Consider the following 18504-nt stretch of genomic DNA (forward strand, 5'->3'; position numbering starts at 1 on the left):
AAAACAACCACAGCACAAACAGGAAAGTAAAATATTGCATCTTTTGAAAAGGTTTCTCTAACTTGAAACATGATGATTACAACCTCTATAAAGTTGTGCCCATTTTATCTCTCTCAAGGGAGTCTGAACTACAGCAAAGTCAATATCCCAAAGACATCAATGTGCACATATTTCTTTATAAGTAACAACTTTATTGTAACTTGATGTCCTGAAATGCAAAAATATTTTCAGCAACAAGGTACAAAAAGTATCTCACTGAAGTATTTCACTGTTAACATCAGGCAGATATAAAAGGCTGGATGGTTTGATGCAAGTGTCTTAACATGATAGGTAATGTGGATAATTTCCAATTAAGCACAGGCTTGAATTCTTTCAATCTTTCAATTCTAAAACAGGACTCAAAAATATACCTTCATTGGGACATATCAAAATCCAGCATAAACTAGACTACAAGAGCATGATAAACGCAACCACAACAAACACTGATAAAAATAATGTGCATTCATTTCAGAAATAGTCCATTTGCTGCAAGCAAAACAGCAAGAAAATCAATGCAACTGTACTATGCGCTGAAACTAATGAGAGTCCATAGGAAGGATTCCAATCAATCCAGTCAATAAAAATTAAATTTGGGCTACACATCAATTGGTTTAAGAAATCTTTTATAGCCTTAAAACCAAGCATGCCCCAATGGTTATCCTAATATCTTCTGTAGGAATTTGACAAAAATGTCTATCTTTGAACGAGAAGGAACCCCTTCATAATAGAGCCATCAGTGCCTTGCCAATTACTCTCAAATAGCCATTACTCATCACATTGCCATACTTAAATCAAGGAATTACAAAACAAAAGCAGCAACTCATACCTTACCTATGCCTCATCTTAATAATCCCCTTTCTAGGATATCCAGAGCTATTTTCAACCTGCAATTGGTTACAAGAGATAAGTGTGTCTTTAAAAAAATATTTGGCATGTCCAGTTTTTGAAATGAACAACTGTGATGAGCAGGCCAGAAATAATGTTCATGATTTCTATATCAGTCTTTCTGTCTAGATTTTTCTCCCATACCTTTCCATTTTTTTCTTCATTTCATCAGTTTGCATTTCAAAAAGCCACCGGGCACTATATATATGTCAGCGTGCAGTAAATGGACTGCCAAAATCTGGATGAGTTACTGAGGCTTCCTTCATTGAAAAACATCGACATAAGTAATGTAAATGGTAACTCTATCATTTTTAGCAGAAATCCAAGTCCCATGTTTCAGAAAACAAATCTTATAAAACCCACACATCATAACACAACACATGCAGGCTGCTCTCTTTGGGGTCAGGGAAAGAGGTCTGATACTGAAGGCCGATGGAGAGGAGCAGAACAGGCAAGCCAAACACAGCAGTGTGATATTTGACCTAAAAATCTGGAGGTAGGGGGTGGGCTTCCCCATTCTCACAAACTTTCCAGATTTCAGCCAATAGGTACAGAAAAATGGAAAATACAGATTGTTCTTGTCAGCTCTTTTGGAAAAATGCAAACACTGAATGTGGTTCCTTGAGAAAATAAAGATGGATTAGCATATCCATAGAAAACAACTAATTTTACTCTTTGCTGTAGCCAACAAGTAAAACAATATATTAGATCAATTCATACGATTGGCTATTATGGTCATCTATGGCAACGTCTTGTAATTTTTGATAAGATGCCTTTAAACAAGTACTTCATTCTTATCACACAGTGCTTGATATTTTTGGTACAAAGTGTGCTATTAAGATTTTTAAAATGTTTAAGATGTTCTTCTTGACTGCTGTATCAAGTACTATCAGAAGAAGCTGAAATGGACAATCACTCTATTAAATATTCAAGTCACTTTTATATTATAGCTGCAACATTCAAAATGCAAAGTTGCTTATATGAATATGTTGTTTACTGTGCAGCAAAATCTTCTATTATTACTGCGGGACGTTACATTCTTTTACTTTCAATGGTAAGAACACCTACCTGTACATGATCTTAATTTAGATAAACAGAAACTTCCTAGAAATATTACAAACTATAACACCTCTCTGGATAGAACACTGCTGTACCACTTTGGTTCACTGAGTAATGTTCAGGCCCATTGAAACCACAGAAGTGCATCTAAAATAGTCCTTTTAACGGCGCTTCAAGGATGCATGTTCAAATTCTGCACTGACCTTTCCTCTGAAAGAAAAAGTTGAGAGATGGGGATTTGTTTCAAGTTTTAGCATTGGTTTGGAAGCACTTTTTTTTTTTGCTCCCAACTGTTCTTTACATATATTCAAAATAATAATCTTTCAGAATAAATCTTTGAATTAACGCTTCCCTGCTGAAAACAGAGGGAATATCTTTTGAAAAACTAAGGAAACCTTCATTAATTGAGCATGTCAGTCAAACGGGCTACCTAAAACCTTTTATGCAAAAGCACGGGAAATTCCCTTTACTTATGATTCAATGCAATTTTTCTCACAAAACAGATATATCACATCACCATTATTAAGGTAAATCCATGATAATAAAACATTTCTAATGTGCATGTTGCAGAGAAATCCCTCCAATTGTAAACAATGCTAATACACACACCAAAAGTGTTGGCATTAAAGCTAAATTTTGAATAGTAACAATAATTAGAGTAATAATTAAAAATCCTTCCTCCATTACAAGCAATTTACAAGGTTGTTTATAAGATCCTTTTCACATTAGGCAGAATTTCAATACCATCCACAATGCTAATACAATAATGAAGGCTAAAAAGAGCAGGTCAGTGCTTATAAATACTGACGTTTCAGACTTCTATTCTTCCTGCTAAGTGTGTGTCTGTGCAATTTCCACTAGAGAGTAGGCTTGTGCGTTCACACACTAAGGAAGCAGAGCTAAGCCTACCCAAAGTGTGAAAACAGAATGGGTTCTAACATGAACATTTGAAGATATTAAGTTAAAATCAGCATCTCTAAGTCATGCGCTCCTTGTTTGCAGTAACAAAACTAAATCCCATGTGGCTGTGGGCATCTTAATGTATTTCAAAAGTTAGGCCACAAGTACTGTACCATATTTATCAAAACCAAAATATATATGTACCACACAACATACAAAAGTTACACATTAAAAGTGCATACTGAGATTCCATTTTGGCCCATTTCTGAAATCAACATTTGGTCACTCCTAAGCATCCTCAACCTTCCATGTATTCTATTTGAGAAATAACCATTTCTTCCACAGCACATATCCCTTATATCCTCTCCTTACTAACTCTCGCTCTGGTTCAGTACAAGGTAAAAGAACAATGGATTATAAAGCAACATGGGCCAAAAAAAAAAAACCTATATATTTTTTTTCACTGATGGGCACACTCACATAGTAAGCATTTATAAATACTAGTAAAATACATTTCTGAGCCAAGACATTGCATATTTCCCTCAGTCACCTGAACCAATGAAAAATAAATTATATTCAGAGTAGTATATTGCCACCGCATGCCTGACAGCACTCTCTGAAGATAGGCAGATGCATCCTAAATACAATATTTTGGACTGGAGCGTATGTTTGCCCCCAGTTCAAGTGCTTTTAACAGGGGGCTAGTTGAAATCCAGTTACCATAAGACCAACTGATAATCTTCATTTGGGATTTTTTTTTAAAAAAAAGGAAAGGAGAAGAAGATTCTTTTGAAAACACTTTTCGTTGATCAGCATTACTGCCTTATGGAGCTAGTGCAATCCTACAAAGCCGAGTCAAAAACGACAAGGCACCATTTAAAAAACAAAAAAACAGGAAAATCACAAATGAACTAGAATAGTTGACGTTAAGGCCTTTCAGTGAACTGGAGAATTATCAGTCTGATTTAAAGCTGATTATTAAACCATATATTTATCCGTTCTTTAAAAGCTTTCTGGTTCTGTTCTGCAGAGAAGGGTCACATATTCGAGCAGATGGTTTGCAAAAACCCCTTCTGGATATGGCCGAGGAGGCATTAGTTCCCGAGAGTTCATGGAAGATTTCATGACTGTTTTAGCCGTTTGCGCGGAATGCCAAACTGCGGACACTGTGCAGAGGCTAGGGCCCGAAAGGCCTCAGCAACTAAGTGGGGATGGGAGTGGATCATCGATTTCCATCCTGCGGTTTCCGTTATGTCTGTGGCTTGGCTGTAAAGAAAAAAGATGCACAAAACATAGGTTGAGAAGATTTGCAAGATACTACAGGCATGTCTACTCAAACATCAAGCTACATTAAGATGAACAAGACATACTTCCAAGTGGAGAAGATATCAGGAAGATAAGGATCCAAAACGAAAACATTTTTTTTTTTAAATTTTAGTCAGGGATTACCAAAGCCAAACCTGCGTAATCAAGGCTTGCAAAAGCTACTTTTTAGTAGCTGAAAGGCTGGGAAACCCTGCTTGATATTTCAGCAAATCCCTCTCTTGTTCTGAGTAGGAATTACAAAGCCTTTTATTTTATTTATTTATTTAAAACATTTATATAGTTGCCCATCTTTCATACAATTCTGGGCGGCTGCCGATCAAAAATTAAAACATGTAAAGCCATATTAAAACTATAAAACTAAACACATGAAAACATTAAAAGCAACAAAAACCTGTTGCCTATCCGTGCTAACGTGCCATCATCTAAGCTCCCAATGCTTAGGGGGAAAAAACCAAGTCTTCAAAGCCTTACTGAAGGCTAAAAGGGAGGAGGCCTGGCAAACCTCCAATCAAATGACAATATTTAGGGGAAGGGAGTAGGAGAGGGACCCCTTCTGTATTTCATTCAATGCTGCATTTTATATGTGAGCTACGATGGATCTCCCATTAATTCCAAAGCCACATTATCAATTTATGCTTAGTTGGCTTCCTGATCAAGTTTACAAAATACCCAAATATAAAATAGATATGTAACCCCACCTGGGAAAAGACTAAAATACAACAAACATAAAATAGGAAAAATTTGTAATGAAAATATGGAGAGCCCCCTTCAAGAGTTATATGTCTGATTTTAACATTGAGTCTCACTCTTTATTCCACTTCCTCTCTCTTGAAATCAAGACAACACACAGAGCTAGATTACCGACAATGCTTAAGTGAGATTAAACTACATACCTGTTGTTCCAGTTTTTTCCATCTTTACAGCCAAGCTGTCTAAGAACACTGCACCTGTGCATGAGAAGATACTCAAATATTATTTCTCTGAAGTGTTCCCTTCAAAGGAGAAAGATTTTTCAAGGAAACAAAACGCATACCTGTTAATGAAATCTATTGCTTGTGCTTTCAACTGTTCTGCACTGTGCAAATCTGCGAGAATCAGAATGTCTGCCACATTTTCTACTGAGAGGTTACTACACAGAGCTTCTTCACACATGATCTTCAGCCGTTCAAGTGCATACTGACCAGAGGGGAAAAATGGTTTGCGCATATTTGATGCTGCTTCAGTCAGAAAAGCAAACATCTCTAATATACAAATGCCTGATAGAAACTATGAAATCATTAATCCCTCACAATGAACTATCTGAATGATAGAGCATTCTACTTTCAATGAATTCGCATTAGGAACAGTAATTCCCAGGGCTACATATCTGGCAAAGGAAATGCTAAGTCTGTAAGTATATCGATCCATTATTAGTTAATAAAGCATGTTAATTCTCCAAATTTGAAACACCAATAAAAATATTAATCCCATCTATAAATTTCATTTTTCTAGTCTGCTAATGTAAGACCATAGAAATAAGAATTTATGGCAATAGGAGGTCTGAAAAGGTCTTCCTTCTTTCTAAATAGACAACTACATGTCTGGGTGGTTATTCACCTCGGTTCTCCAGAACACTGCCCAAAATAATGGATAACAGTTTTTCACTAATAGTATAAAACATGTTTACATAATTTCTATATCTTTTTTTACTCAGTGTACTGGTAGCATTCCTGACTGTGGGAAAATGTTAAAACAAACTCTTTCTACATTTTGTTAAAATAAATAGTAAAGCCCTTCTATAGTTTTTCTTTACTTACTTTATCTGCTGCTGCCAACAAGCTGTCAGCCATTTTGTCAAGATTTGGAGCCTTGCCTGTATAAATGAATCTCATCATCTCTTTAAATACGTCAGGATCTACATCATTTATTTCTACGCAATTCTGTTACACAAATCAGAAAAAAAATTGTTATAATTTTGAATTAAAGCATTATAAACCACTTAACCTAAAGCAATGCGGCTACAAAACACATTAGGCCCCCATTATACTTGTTGATAACTTTAACTAAACCTATTGTCAGGCTCCTTCAATCTCCGCCAGTGACATTTTTTCTATGAAATCCAATAGAACTTTAGAAGTTGCTACAGTGCTCCATTTGGATTCAAATAAAAAAATCAAAGAAGTAAAAAAATAAATGAGTCAAAAGAACTAGAGCTTATTTGCAAAATCCTCATACTCCTCTTCCTGCCTTACAGGTGGTTCCAATATTGCACTTTCTATACTTCCAAATCTGTTTCAGGCTTCGAGCAAAGTGCTGGCTTTAAATTTAAAGAATGTTATAAGACAATTGCCGCTGAAGGCTTGACAATGCCTGGCCAAAGAAATGAGTAAAAAATAAAAAAAACCCTTGATAGTACCAGCTGAGGTCCTTTGGGAAAGCAGTTCATTAGAGGCAACAATACAGAGGGACTATGAAAACAATTTTATTTCTTCATAACCAAGTCGGAGTCAGGATATCCCAAAGATGCTCTTCCAAAAGCAACTGGAAAGTATTGTTTTTTTCCTTGAAAATGTTTCGCTTCTCATCCAAGAAGCTTCTTCAGAACTGAAGAAGGTCCTTGGATGAGAAGCAAAACATTTTTAAGGAAAAAACCCAAGAAAATCCAGTCGCCTCTTGAAAAGCACCTTTGGGATAACCATGACCTGGATGATTGAGACTCTCCATAGACAGGAGTCAGGATAGTTTTGAGACAGACAACCCATGCTTTCCATATCCTAGATTGGCATATTCAATCCAGAAAAGCCAATCTTATAAAATATGCTCCAAGGCTCTACATGCGATCTATTAGCCTACCTGCAAATGAATATCCACAATATCCCCAAAGCACTTTTATTTTATTCTACAGGTCACATTTTTGCAACGCTTCCTACAGTATTATATTTTTAAATGCTTTGTTCAAATAAACTGTGAAATATTATTTGGCCCATAAGGTTTTTTTGAATTAACCCAGCCCCCCCCAACCTCTGAGTTACCAGTCCGTGGCCTGTTAGGAATTGGGCCATGCAAGCAGTGGGTAAGCGAGTGAAGCTTCATCTGTTCATGCGTGAGATGTAGGTTGCGTGCAAAACCATCCCCCTGTCCCCTGGTCCTTGGAAGACTATTTTTCTTCCAAAACTGGTCCCTGGTGCCAGACAGGTTAGGGCCTGCTGATTTAACTGACTGATTGGTTTCTGTCACCGTATGCTGATTCAAAGGTAAGGTCCTTTGGGACATCATTCCACAGAAATGAAAGCAGCACTCCACTCACCTTTTTGCTTTCCTCCATTTCATGTTCAAACATGGCATTAAACACAGGTGAACGAGCTGTGGGAAGAGACCTGAGTGTTAATAATAGGTCAAGATTGTAACAAAAACTATGAAACAAGATAGAAGTAAAACATACCTGCAAGGATAGATTTATGAGCTTTGAACTCTTGCCCTCCTATATAAAAGCTGCAATCTGTGAATCTTGAGGTTTCCCAGAGGTTGCCTAAATCTTCAGCTAGTCGACATTCGGGTACTTTTAAGGTGTTTGTACTGGACAGTCCTGATATATTTACTGAGTCTTGGACCACGCTTACCTAATCGAAACAGTAAATATAGCATCAATCACTATATGGTTAGACTCTCATAAGGCAATTATACATACATTAGGCAACTCCCAAAATCATGATATTTAGCTAGGAAAATAAAATACACCAACAAACCAACGCGACAAATACAACTCAACATGTATTGTACTATCAGCACATTAAATAAAAGCAAGAGATGAACATTTCTAACAGGTTGTTCTTTGAAATCTGGTCCTAATGAAACCTAACAACAATTATATACAATATAATTGTTTTATCTTGTATCACAGAATTTCCCCAACCTTTCCGGCTTTATGGACCGGTGTGAGAGTGGGGATGGTTTTGCGGGAGTGGCAGGCAAACGTGCATATGTGCACAGCTCCACTTGTGCAAGCGGTTTGCACTCGTGTCCACCTCTTATATAAAGGGAGCATGCGTGCAAGCACTTGCCCGCTGTTCGCACAAAGGGGGATGGACGCACGTTCAACACCGCTTTGGGCAGCCCGTTTTTGAATAATTCACAGCCCGTTAGTGGCCCATAGGTTGGGGACCCCTGTTGTATCAGATTCAAAGCCAGAATGGAATTGAAAGTATTTAAGTATAAATTAAGTGTAAGTTAGAAATCAAGTTTCTAGAATAGATATTTTTATAAGACACACCAGAAAGGGTTCTGCAACTGAAGAGTAGGAAACCTATAGTTGCTGAATTACATTGTCCAGCAGTTCTGATCAACATAGAAGGATGCTGGGCTAGAATTCCTGTCCCAGCTAATGTCTTATTATACTGTATGCAGATGAAGCAAGGTATTTTAAGTTAATACAAGACAAAAGGAGTTGTCAAGCACCCAAAATGTGATCATGTGACCTTGTAAAGAGGTGTGGGGCAACAGTCATAACTTCAAAGATGGGTGTAAGTAACTTGTCATAACTTTGAACGGTCATTAAGTGGTAATAAGCCAAAAATTACCTGCATGCACGTGCATTCAGATTTCCGTCAAATGCACACATTTACACACATCTGTGCACACACAAAGCCTCTCTGCCTTCAGTAATCTGCATTCATTTGAGTTATTGGAAATGAAAATTAATACTCTTCTTCTGGGGTGCCTGCTATTCTCCTCCCCACAATTTGCCAAAGTTGCAATAGATACCAGATTGTCAAGAAGACCCAGCAACATAGAACCATCTCAATAGTGAAAATGAGGAGCTATAGACCTTCCCTATCGGTAATCCTCACTTAATGGGGACTAGCAACTCCATTGCTAAATGACACGGTTGTAAAGTATGAGTCATGTAACTGCACCGACCTACAGCAGTTGCAGCAGTTCTGGCTGCCTTCATTAAGTGAATCCTGTGTGATTGTTAAATGCAATGTCACATGATTACCAGTTGCAACCTCCCACCAGCTTTCCCATTAACTTTGCTTGTCAGAAGCTCACAATGAAGGTTGCAAACAGTGGTTACATAAGCGCAGGATGCTACAATCAATGTAATTGTTAAGTTGGTTGCCAAGTGCCCAAATTACAATCATGTGACCATGGGGATGCTGCGACACACACAAACATGAGGACTGGTCATAAGTCTCCTTGTTTAGCACTGTAGTAACTTTGAACAGTTGCTGAACAAGTCATCATTAAGTGAGGACTACTTGTATTTTAAAACTAAGTATGTTCAGTTTGCAAGCAATAATTGAAGCGCCTAAAGGAGTTAAGAAAACAAAGAGTAAGACTGGATGCTCCTGAATCAATGCATCAAAACCACTGCAATACAACAGACTTTATCTGATGCACACACATTAAATATTTGCTTCTAACAAGTTTGGTTGGCAGCAGAACTCTTTTGATTCAGGAATATTTTATAACATGAGAATCCTTTCAGACTCAGGCTTGTTACATCCACTTGTCAATGCAATAATTGTATTCATAACAAATGCATCACGCAGCTAATTTAGCCTGTCTGTCTAACTAAAATAAGATGCAGTACATTTGTACCCATTTAGTCTCAAGGGCCACATTTCCATTATTCTTCATGCACAATATAATGGCACATAATTAACTTGTAAGCTTGCCAAGAAATTTTTGCACATGTTTCTTGTAAATACAAAGATCAAAGCAAACTTATTAGCAGTTGCAGCATCTATCATCTTCCTAAGCCACTAATCAGTCCACGGCAGCAGAGATAAACCACCCAAAGTATATTTAACACTCACCATACTAAGATCATAACCTTTTTCACTAGTTTCCATTTAGAAACACCACAAACAGTCTTTCTGGATTTTACTAAGACAGTTTAGGTTACTGACCTAATTAACAGTGATTTATTGATTTAAGCCAAGGATCTATTTTATCAGAGCATCTACACTGATTTAATTTTAAATTAACTGTTAAGAAAGATTGCCTTAATTTTGTAATATTGTTAACAGATTTAAATCTGAAGAATGTCAGAAGAATTTTTAAATATCTAATGTCACGGCGGGCATCATCAATGTAATGAAAAAACACAACTGTTTTGAGAAAAGCAATTTTGTCAGTTTTACTGAGCAATTACTAATTCTAGCATATCAAACTTATGATTTAGAAATTCCATCTTCTTAAAACATATTCCATAACTGTTCCTGTCTGTTTTCTTGGTAGGTAAGCTAATCAAGAAAAATCCAGGATCACCATGATCATCACACAGTATTCATTATGGGAATCAATTATTTTGTCTTTTAAGACTTTGCATCCAAAGTTCTGGTCAATTTAGAAGCATGCGAACATTATATAGTCTCATGAGGATGGAGTGGAAGCTGGAATACTCCTGTGATTGATTGACAGACAGACAGACAGACAGACAGACAGACAGACAGACAGACAGACAGACAGACAGACAGACAGACAGACAGACAGACAGACAGACAGACAGACATCTTAGGAGTATTCCTCAGGCTTCTTTTCATTTTGTGCTAAATAGCAATGTGTCTAATGGGCAACTTATTTATAGAAAATGGATCTTGCATCAAATACGTAAGAAAACCATTAAGCTCAAACCTTTGATCAGGGTGTTTCTTTAATACGAAGGGATAAACTTAACATTTAAAGCTCTCCTCATTTCTCATTCATAGCCATGGAAACCAATATTCTATTTTAAAAAGCACAGATTGATTACCTACCTCACAAAATAGCGTAAGTTTATCATCTGGTAAAAGACCATTAGTTTCCTCAAGTAAAAAGTCTCTTCGAATGAATTTTTTAAAACCCCAGTCCTTGCCTTGAACAAATCGATATGCTCTTTGGCTCTCTAGTAGTAAATAAATAAAACAGGAGTATATTCAATTAAAAGACATTTTAAAATAATTACAGATGAGAAATGAAATCCAAGGTTCCTACTGAGTTGAAGTCATTATATTATTAATAGCAATCTATGTGTCCACATGAATACATTTTGGGCTGAGAAACTGCCTCACTTTCTGTGCATTGGACATAGTTTAATAAAATTACCCGTCATTCGATACAATTGCCAACCACGCAGAAATAAAATATAGAGGTAAATATTTTTGGTTACAAAGACCCAGGGGGGCTTTTAAAAATATAGGTAGTCCTTGACTTGCGACCATAATTGAGCCCAAAATTTCTGCTGCTAAGTGAGACAGTGAAGTGAGTTTTGCTCCATTTTATGACTTTTCTTGCCACAGTGGTTAAATGAATCATTGCAGTTGTAGCACGGTTGTTAAGTGAATCTGGCTTCCCCCTTGATTTGGCTTGTTAGAAGGTCGCCAAAGGTGATCACATAACCCCAGGACATTGCTACCGTCATACATATGAGTCAGTTGCCAAGCATCTGAATTTCGATCATGTGACCATGGGGATGCTACAATAGTCACAAGTATGAAACACAGCCACAAGTCATTTTTTTCAGTATTGTTGTAACTTTGAATGGTCACTAAATGAAGTGATATAAGCCGAGGAGTATCTGTAATCTTAAAGTATTTGGTACTATTTGGATGTTGACTAGTCAGATAACGAACATGTTACCTAGAAAACGTATTGTACACAGTCATTTTACAAAGATTGTGCAGGCTTTTCTACCCTGCTGTTCTCCAATCAAACTGGAGATCAGCTCTCACAATCCTAGCCTAGGTACCCAAACCCTGGAAGGTGTCAAGTGGAGGAACACTAGATTAGAAAGAAAAATACTGCTGTTAATGATAGTTAAAATAGCAGTAAAGTTATTTATCACCCACCAGTAACCCATGGAATTCCGGTGGGAGCCAATTCTAGAGAAGCTAAGCTCAGTGAGGAAAGACTCTTGATTGTGAAATTGTCATTTTAATACATAGGAGAATGAACTGAACCTAGCGCAGTAACTGCATCCACTGTGTAGACTCATGAGCCACCAAGAGGTCTTTCAAATAGCCCAGTATGCCCATCACAGGGCACAATGTGTCAACTCCACTGATTTATACTGGTATATTTTAAGAAACAGGAGAGAGAAATAAGAAAGGTCCATCAACAGCACACAAATCAAAGGACAGAATGAGGCCTCATTTAACCCAGATGGCAGGCTGCCTAGCTTACCTGAGACCTCATTCTGTCCTTTGATTTGAATGCAGGAGCAGGTTGCTACAACACCCCACGTAAGACACATCAAAGAGCCAATTGTTTAGCCACCTCAGTAGTCACAAACTGACAGAGCCTACAAATATTCATTAAATGGCAATTACAGATGTTAGCAGCTTTTTCTGTGAAAAGCTTTACAGGCAGCGTCATCAACATATTTTCCCAATCATATCTGCAAAGTGAATGTGTTTTTTTTAAAAAAAAAATAGAACGCAGAATTTAAATAAACAAATTCCCTGTACTGTCAAGCAGACAAACATCAGCTTAAAAACTTGAGATAGCTATGGCAAAGTAGAGTTTATAATGAGGGAGGAAGGGAGGGAGGAAGGAAGGCTAAGTATTAAATAATTATATAGAAAGCTAGAGTATACAACCTTTTCTGAAAGGATGGATTTGCCATAAACATGAAGTATTTCTAAGACAATAAATAAGGCAGGACTTCCCTCAGACTTACCCTCTCTCTCATTCCAATCTCTCTCCCTCCCTCCCTCCCTTCCTTCCTTCCTCCGTGCCCAGGAAGGGATGAGGGGAGGGTACAAGAGTGGCAGTGCTACTGGTGGCTGTGGCTTTCCCGTGGGGGGGGCGGGATGAGAGGCGGGGCAGGAGACGTCCCGGTGAAAGGGAAGCACTCATGGCCTGCCAGACCAGTGGGTGAGGGCGGGCTGGCGAGCAGGCCATGGAGTTGGTGGTGGCAGGCGTGGCTGCTGGGGCTCTACACGATGCTCTACCTGGTGAGGTAACACGGTCAGCCTGTGGGGCAAGATGGTGCTCATCATGTCAGCTGTGCGCCAGCTCCTGCACACTTGCTACCTCCTGTGCGTGCACCCAGCCGGACTGGGATGGGCAGGGGTGGCAGGGACCGATCCCTTGCCATCTCAAGGGTGGCCCCGTGGGCCACATCTAACCACATTGTGGGCCTGATCTTGTCCGCGGGCTTTGAGTTTGACATGTCTGTTTAATTCATCCTTTTGACAAACTTTGGAAAGGTCCAATTATTTCTTTCTCACACTGAAAGTCAACATTAGAGTAATTTTAAAAATGCACTTACCCATTGCCTTTGTTTCTTCTCTTTTAGCATTTAAGAGAGAAAATTTAAATTTTGCTCTCACTTCACTTTTTGGACAACTAACTAGCAGTAAATACAATGAAAGATAATCTTTGCTTTCATCATCTAAACCTTTTGGGTTTACTCTCAGGCACCTGGAATGTAAGAAGTCTGGGTTATATATCAACACTCAATAAAAATTGTCATTGGCTAGACATATTTATGTCAGGACTTACAGGGTAATGTGTTTCAAATCTGCTAGAATAAGGTCCCTTACAAGGAACTGTAAATAGTTCTCTCTTTTAGATTGATATTTTGCAATTATATTTTTGAACAGTGTGGCCTCAAAGTTACAAACTTCAAATATTCCATTATTGTGGATTAGTATCACATCTGCTATCCAATTATCTTCAAGTCTAATCTTGCTCTGCTACCTCAATGGCAAGATTTCAGTATTTTATAAAGTAGAATAGCTCCTCTAGAAAAAATACATCTGATAAATATCTTAACACAAGGAAAAATCTGGGTTTTTTTTCCTGTCAACACCTGGGTTCACCATAAAAGTTTACAGGACTCTTTAAAACAATGTGGGATAAAGTGCAGAAAAAAGTGACAAAATCCATCCCCATCTTTTTTCACTTTATTTTTTCAAAAAGCTTCATTACAATCTATGGTGATTTCTATAAGCTACTCAATGGAGACTGAGTGTAAATACAGGTAGTTCTCGACTTATGACATCAATTGAGCCCAAAATTTATGTTGCTAAGGGAGACAGTTGTTAAGTGAGCTTTGTCCCATTTTACGACCTTTCTTACCAAAGTTGTTAAGTGAATCACTGCAGTTGTTAACTTAGTAGCATGGTTAAGCAAATCTGGCTTCCCCATTGACTTTACTTGTCAGAAGGTTGCAAAAGGTGATCACATGACCCTGGAATACTGCAACCATCATAAATACATGCCAGGTACCAAATGATCATGTGACCATGGGATGCTGCAATGGTCATAAGTGTGAAAAACAATCCTTTTTTTCAGTGCCATTGTAACTTTGAACGGTCACTAAATGAACTGTTGTAAGTCGAGAATTACCTGTATATTCAAAACACACGAATTAAAAAAAAACAGGCTTTGTAAGGAAAACTAAATATAAGCATATTTTTCTCTTTAAATAATAACTACTGATCTACTCAATTTGCATCTCACCTCAAGATGCTCAGTATAACAATAATATTAAGCTTTCAGTAAGAATGTTTGTATCACACACTCAGGGACAAAAGGAGTGAATTATAATCAAAATATTAAGTACAATGTTACATAAACACTAAGGGAATTACATGAAAACATTCTTACACCACACTAATTCAAGCACTTAAAATAGAACATACAAGAATTCCTGGTTTACACATAAAGTTAAATAAGCCACAGAGAGCTACATTAAATTAACATGGCTTCTCCGGTTTAGACTTGCCTAAGTAACCACCTATTTTTGTTTATTTAGCAATTTGTGTTTAAACAAAATGTGGTTTAACATGATATATGAACCCTATCAGAGTTTCAGTAGTGAAAAGGTGAGGAGCTAGTTTTATATAAATGCAAAACTACATCAGTGGTCCCTAAACACAATAAATATACCTTTTATTCGCAAACACAAAAAATGAGTATTTATTGGCCAAACCTGCACCACATTCTATTAAAGACCAAATTTTACAAGATTTTAGGAAGAAACATCAAAACTTTGACAATCTGGTGATCTCAAAAGATTTTCACCATCAAGAACATTATAATTTTTTATATTAACTGTTTAATGTTGGGTTGGGGCAAGGTGTCACATATGGCATGATAGGGAAACATGTGTATTTCCAACCCATAATTTAGTGGTCCCCAAATGTTTTCAGTGATCACACAGTGTTTCTGTTAAGATATTTAAATTTAGTAGCAGGAACAATGGGGTTGTACAATGAGCCGGAACACACAGTTATAGCTGATGGTTAGAGAGTGTTGGCTCCTGCATGAGGCAATCTGCACTGTGATTGGTTGCTGTGGATATGGAGGGGGAGTTTCCCTCCCCCCCCTTTTCTTTTGTGTGCCTTGTGTGCTCAATTCCCTGACAGTTTCATATCAGAGGAAAGGCTGTAAATTACTACAGTATATTTCAATATGTTACAATATGTATGACAATTTATATTTCAGCCTTTAGCTGTGTTGACTGTCATTGTGACTGGTAGTAGTTGACAGTTTTTCTGTCAATTGTTCTAACATTTGAAGAAAGGTATTGTATCCTAGCTTGACACATTATGTGTTCATGGAATCTCTTATATTTAAGGCAAAAAGAAATTAATGCATTTATCTTACCATTTCATTTTATCATTTGGCCCTGAAGAAAAAGTTGAACTCTTTAAAACTTCACCCATTTCTTCTCGGCAGAAACTGAAGTTATTAATGGTCCACATATAAGAAAACTTTACAACTTTAACCTGCATAAGAAATGCAGACAGTTATGTGAATTTACAAAGTTCACCTTTTACAAACCTTATTTAAAAAAGTTACCAAAGAAGTCAACTGCTCACCTAATTAAAGGTAACAAAGCAATATCTTGTAGAATTAAGGAATAGCTCAACTCTGTATTTTAAAAACTATGTCAACACAACATATAATTATTTTCCATTAACTCGAAGTTGCCACTACTAACTCCTGGTCCTGGAAAGCAATAAATCTGTAGGCTCCCAGAATTGAGAAAGCTGTATTCATGATTAATTTGCTTTCTAATATTTGATTAATTCAATTCGTAATAATGCTAATTCTTTGTATTATGGATTGCTCAGGAAATAGTGTCTCATTGATGGTCATGTCAGGCAGTAGAGCTACTAATGCATAAAACTTAAGCTTCTCATTTTGAGATAATTCATCTTGTTCTTCCTAGTTTTATAGAACAAGATTACAGCATTTTATCCCCTCTTTCTCTTAAATGGAAACAGTAATAAATTAATAATAGGAAACTTAATAGCTTCTCAGAATTCAAAAAGCTAACACATGTAACAATGTTTTAAGTTTTTAAATTTTAAATACTGGGCCCTGGGATGTTTCAGAACATCCCTTTTGCATTTGTATGCTGCATATTATAATTGTATTATTTATAAATTACATTGAACAGCTGCCCATCTCATAAAAAGTGACTCTTCTATGTACTTTGAAAATGAGTCAAAAGATTATTCAAAATGCCTTAGGATCAGCATCATTTTAAAGCAGCCATAACATTTTTAAGGCTCACATGGAAAATTGAAACAAGATGTGGCTGCTTTAAAAAAATTCTGTTCCCCTCTCCATTCTGTAGTACTACCCAATCATTTTTGAAGCATGAACAGCCTTACTATTCACTTTTACTAGAATTTTCTGGTAAATCTTAATCTTCTGAATTAAGCAGAATTAGGTCTGGTTAATCTTTGATATGATACTGCCAGAGGAAACCAGAGCCGTAGATAGATAAAAATCCAGAGATAGGCAATTGCACGCACTTTCCATATCGCTGCTAAGAAACTCACATGGACATGTCATCAGAAGGATCTGAAGCTGACTCAAACAGATGGGGGGAAAAAGACTTTCACTGCATACCACCAAACACAGAGATACAACTGAACTGTGTAATACTAACTGTTGAAATCTGGTTCATTATTGAAAGGCTAAGTGACCAATTACCACCGGCTATTCTTTGTCATTGTCAGGTGCACATTGAACACTTCAAAGACTTTAGGCTGTTCATCTATTTTTTTTTTTGACAACTCGCCAAACTCTGGTATTTAATCTTGTGCCTATTGTAAAACTGTCACTGCTTTTTGCTCTTTGTGCGTGTGTATTGGTTTTTTTTTGTTTTTTTTTGCTAAAACGTCATTATCCAACTTTTATCTCCCTGTTCTTCTTTCTGAAAACCAGAATCATAAATATTTCTTTGGATGGCTTTTCAGGCATGGCTATTATCATTACTTTTGGGCAATGCCTCTTTCTCAAGGCTGATTTATTTTTACTTAGTTTATTAGATTTTCTTTGAGATTTCAAGGCAGTTTATTTGGGATCTCCATTTCATTCCTACCATGACAACACCATACAATAGGGCTGGACTGAGAGAGAATAAGTAGCCAAAAGGGCAAACTTGAATGTGGCTAATGTATGAGAATTATGCTAATAACATATTCTGAACTCAGACACTACATTACCTGTGTGTAACACCAGCTTTCAGCCACAGGTCCACTGGACATCTCTCCAGATGGTGAAGGAGTAGGGACCCTTGACATCCCCACTTTATGGCACTCTTTTTCAGTATAAAGGCAGCAATTTAGCTGTCAGTATCCTTCCTTTCAACATCAAGATGGAAGCAAAGGATTAGCACTATTTCACAGTTGTTATTATTATTAATCCACAGTTTCTATATAAGTATATGAAATGCCAAAGAACAAGAGAAAGAAGTGAACAAAATACTGATAAAGAACTGTATTTTTCTTCTTTCCCCAAGGCTTATTATTTTTATTTGATAAAAACCTAAAAATGGGAAAAGGGGAAAGTATGAAATTCATCCTAAAATTCTTTTAAAAGGTGAAAGAAACTGGTCTATGTTTACAAACATATTACATAAAAAAATAAACTAACATGTCAAAGGCAGAACAGCTTGCCTCAATATAGTGAAAACAGCAGCTTTTGTAAGCCCACAAACTTGGTAAAAGATTAAAAAATGAGGAATAAAAACTGACAATAATAGTGCTTCACTTTAAGAAAATAACAACATATGGACAATGGTTCACATGATAAAGTGTATTCTGAGCCTCATTATTTCAACCAAAGATTAATGGATAGCTTTTGATATGTTTCATACACTGAGATCAAATTCTTTTTTTTCATCAATTGTAGGCTTCTTCTAAGCAGGAAAAAACGAAGAGATGCTGTATTATTTTGTTTAGAGTTTTATTACTTTGGTAAATAACAAGACGGCAAACATACCGAATACTCCTTCCTCCTCCTATTCTCCCCTCAACAACAACCCTTTGAGGGGGATTGGGCTGAGAGAGAATGACTGGCTAA

The 18504-nt window shown here is 36.9% G+C and overlaps 1 protein-coding gene across 2 annotated transcripts; it reads right to left on the bottom strand.

Annotated features, from left to right (window-relative positions):
* Positions 1 to 3326: 3326 nt before the first annotated feature.
* Positions 3327 to 17831, bottom strand: SPOPL (speckle type BTB/POZ protein like). Of its 2 annotated transcripts, XM_015814114.1 has the most exons (10): positions 17646 to 17831; positions 15790 to 15911; positions 13445 to 13596; positions 10950 to 11077; positions 7631 to 7808; positions 7496 to 7551; positions 6006 to 6128; positions 5243 to 5385; positions 5103 to 5156; positions 3327 to 4149 (listed from the first exon to the last, which is right to left on the bottom strand). In XM_015814114.1, the coding sequence occupies exons 1-10, from the start codon at positions 17721 to 17723 to the stop codon at positions 4005 to 4007; spliced, it is 1179 nt and encodes a 392-aa protein (XP_015669600.1). In that variant the 5' UTR covers positions 17724 to 17831; the 3' UTR covers positions 3327 to 4004. The 2 variants fall into 2 exon arrangements, with proteins under 2 accessions (XP_015669600.1, XP_015669601.1); XM_015814115.1 differs by lacking the exon at positions 5103 to 5156.
* Positions 17832 to 18504: the final 673 nt, after the last annotated feature.

This window comes from Protobothrops mucrosquamatus, unplaced genomic scaffold, assembly GCF_001527695.2.
Source record: "Protobothrops mucrosquamatus isolate PMUCROS unplaced genomic scaffold, P.Mucros_1.0 scaffold220, whole genome shotgun sequence".
NCBI classification, from domain to species: Eukaryota; Metazoa; Chordata; class Lepidosauria; order Squamata; family Viperidae; genus Protobothrops; species Protobothrops mucrosquamatus.

Bases quoted from the DNA above. Each gene is read 5' to 3' on its own strand.
- SPOPL (XM_015814114.1), bottom strand. From the start codon at position 17,723: ATGTCAAGGGTCCCTACTCCTTCACCATCTGGAGAGATGTCCAGTGGA. The intron at 13,597-15,789 runs GTAAGATAAATG...CTTACATTCCAG, and splicing joins CCAAATGATAAAATGAAATG to GTGCCTGAGAGTAAACCCAA. The intron at 6,129-7,495 runs GTGAGTGGAGTG...TTTGTGTAACAG, and splicing joins AAATGGAGGAAAGCAAAAAG to AATTGCGTAGAAATAAATGA.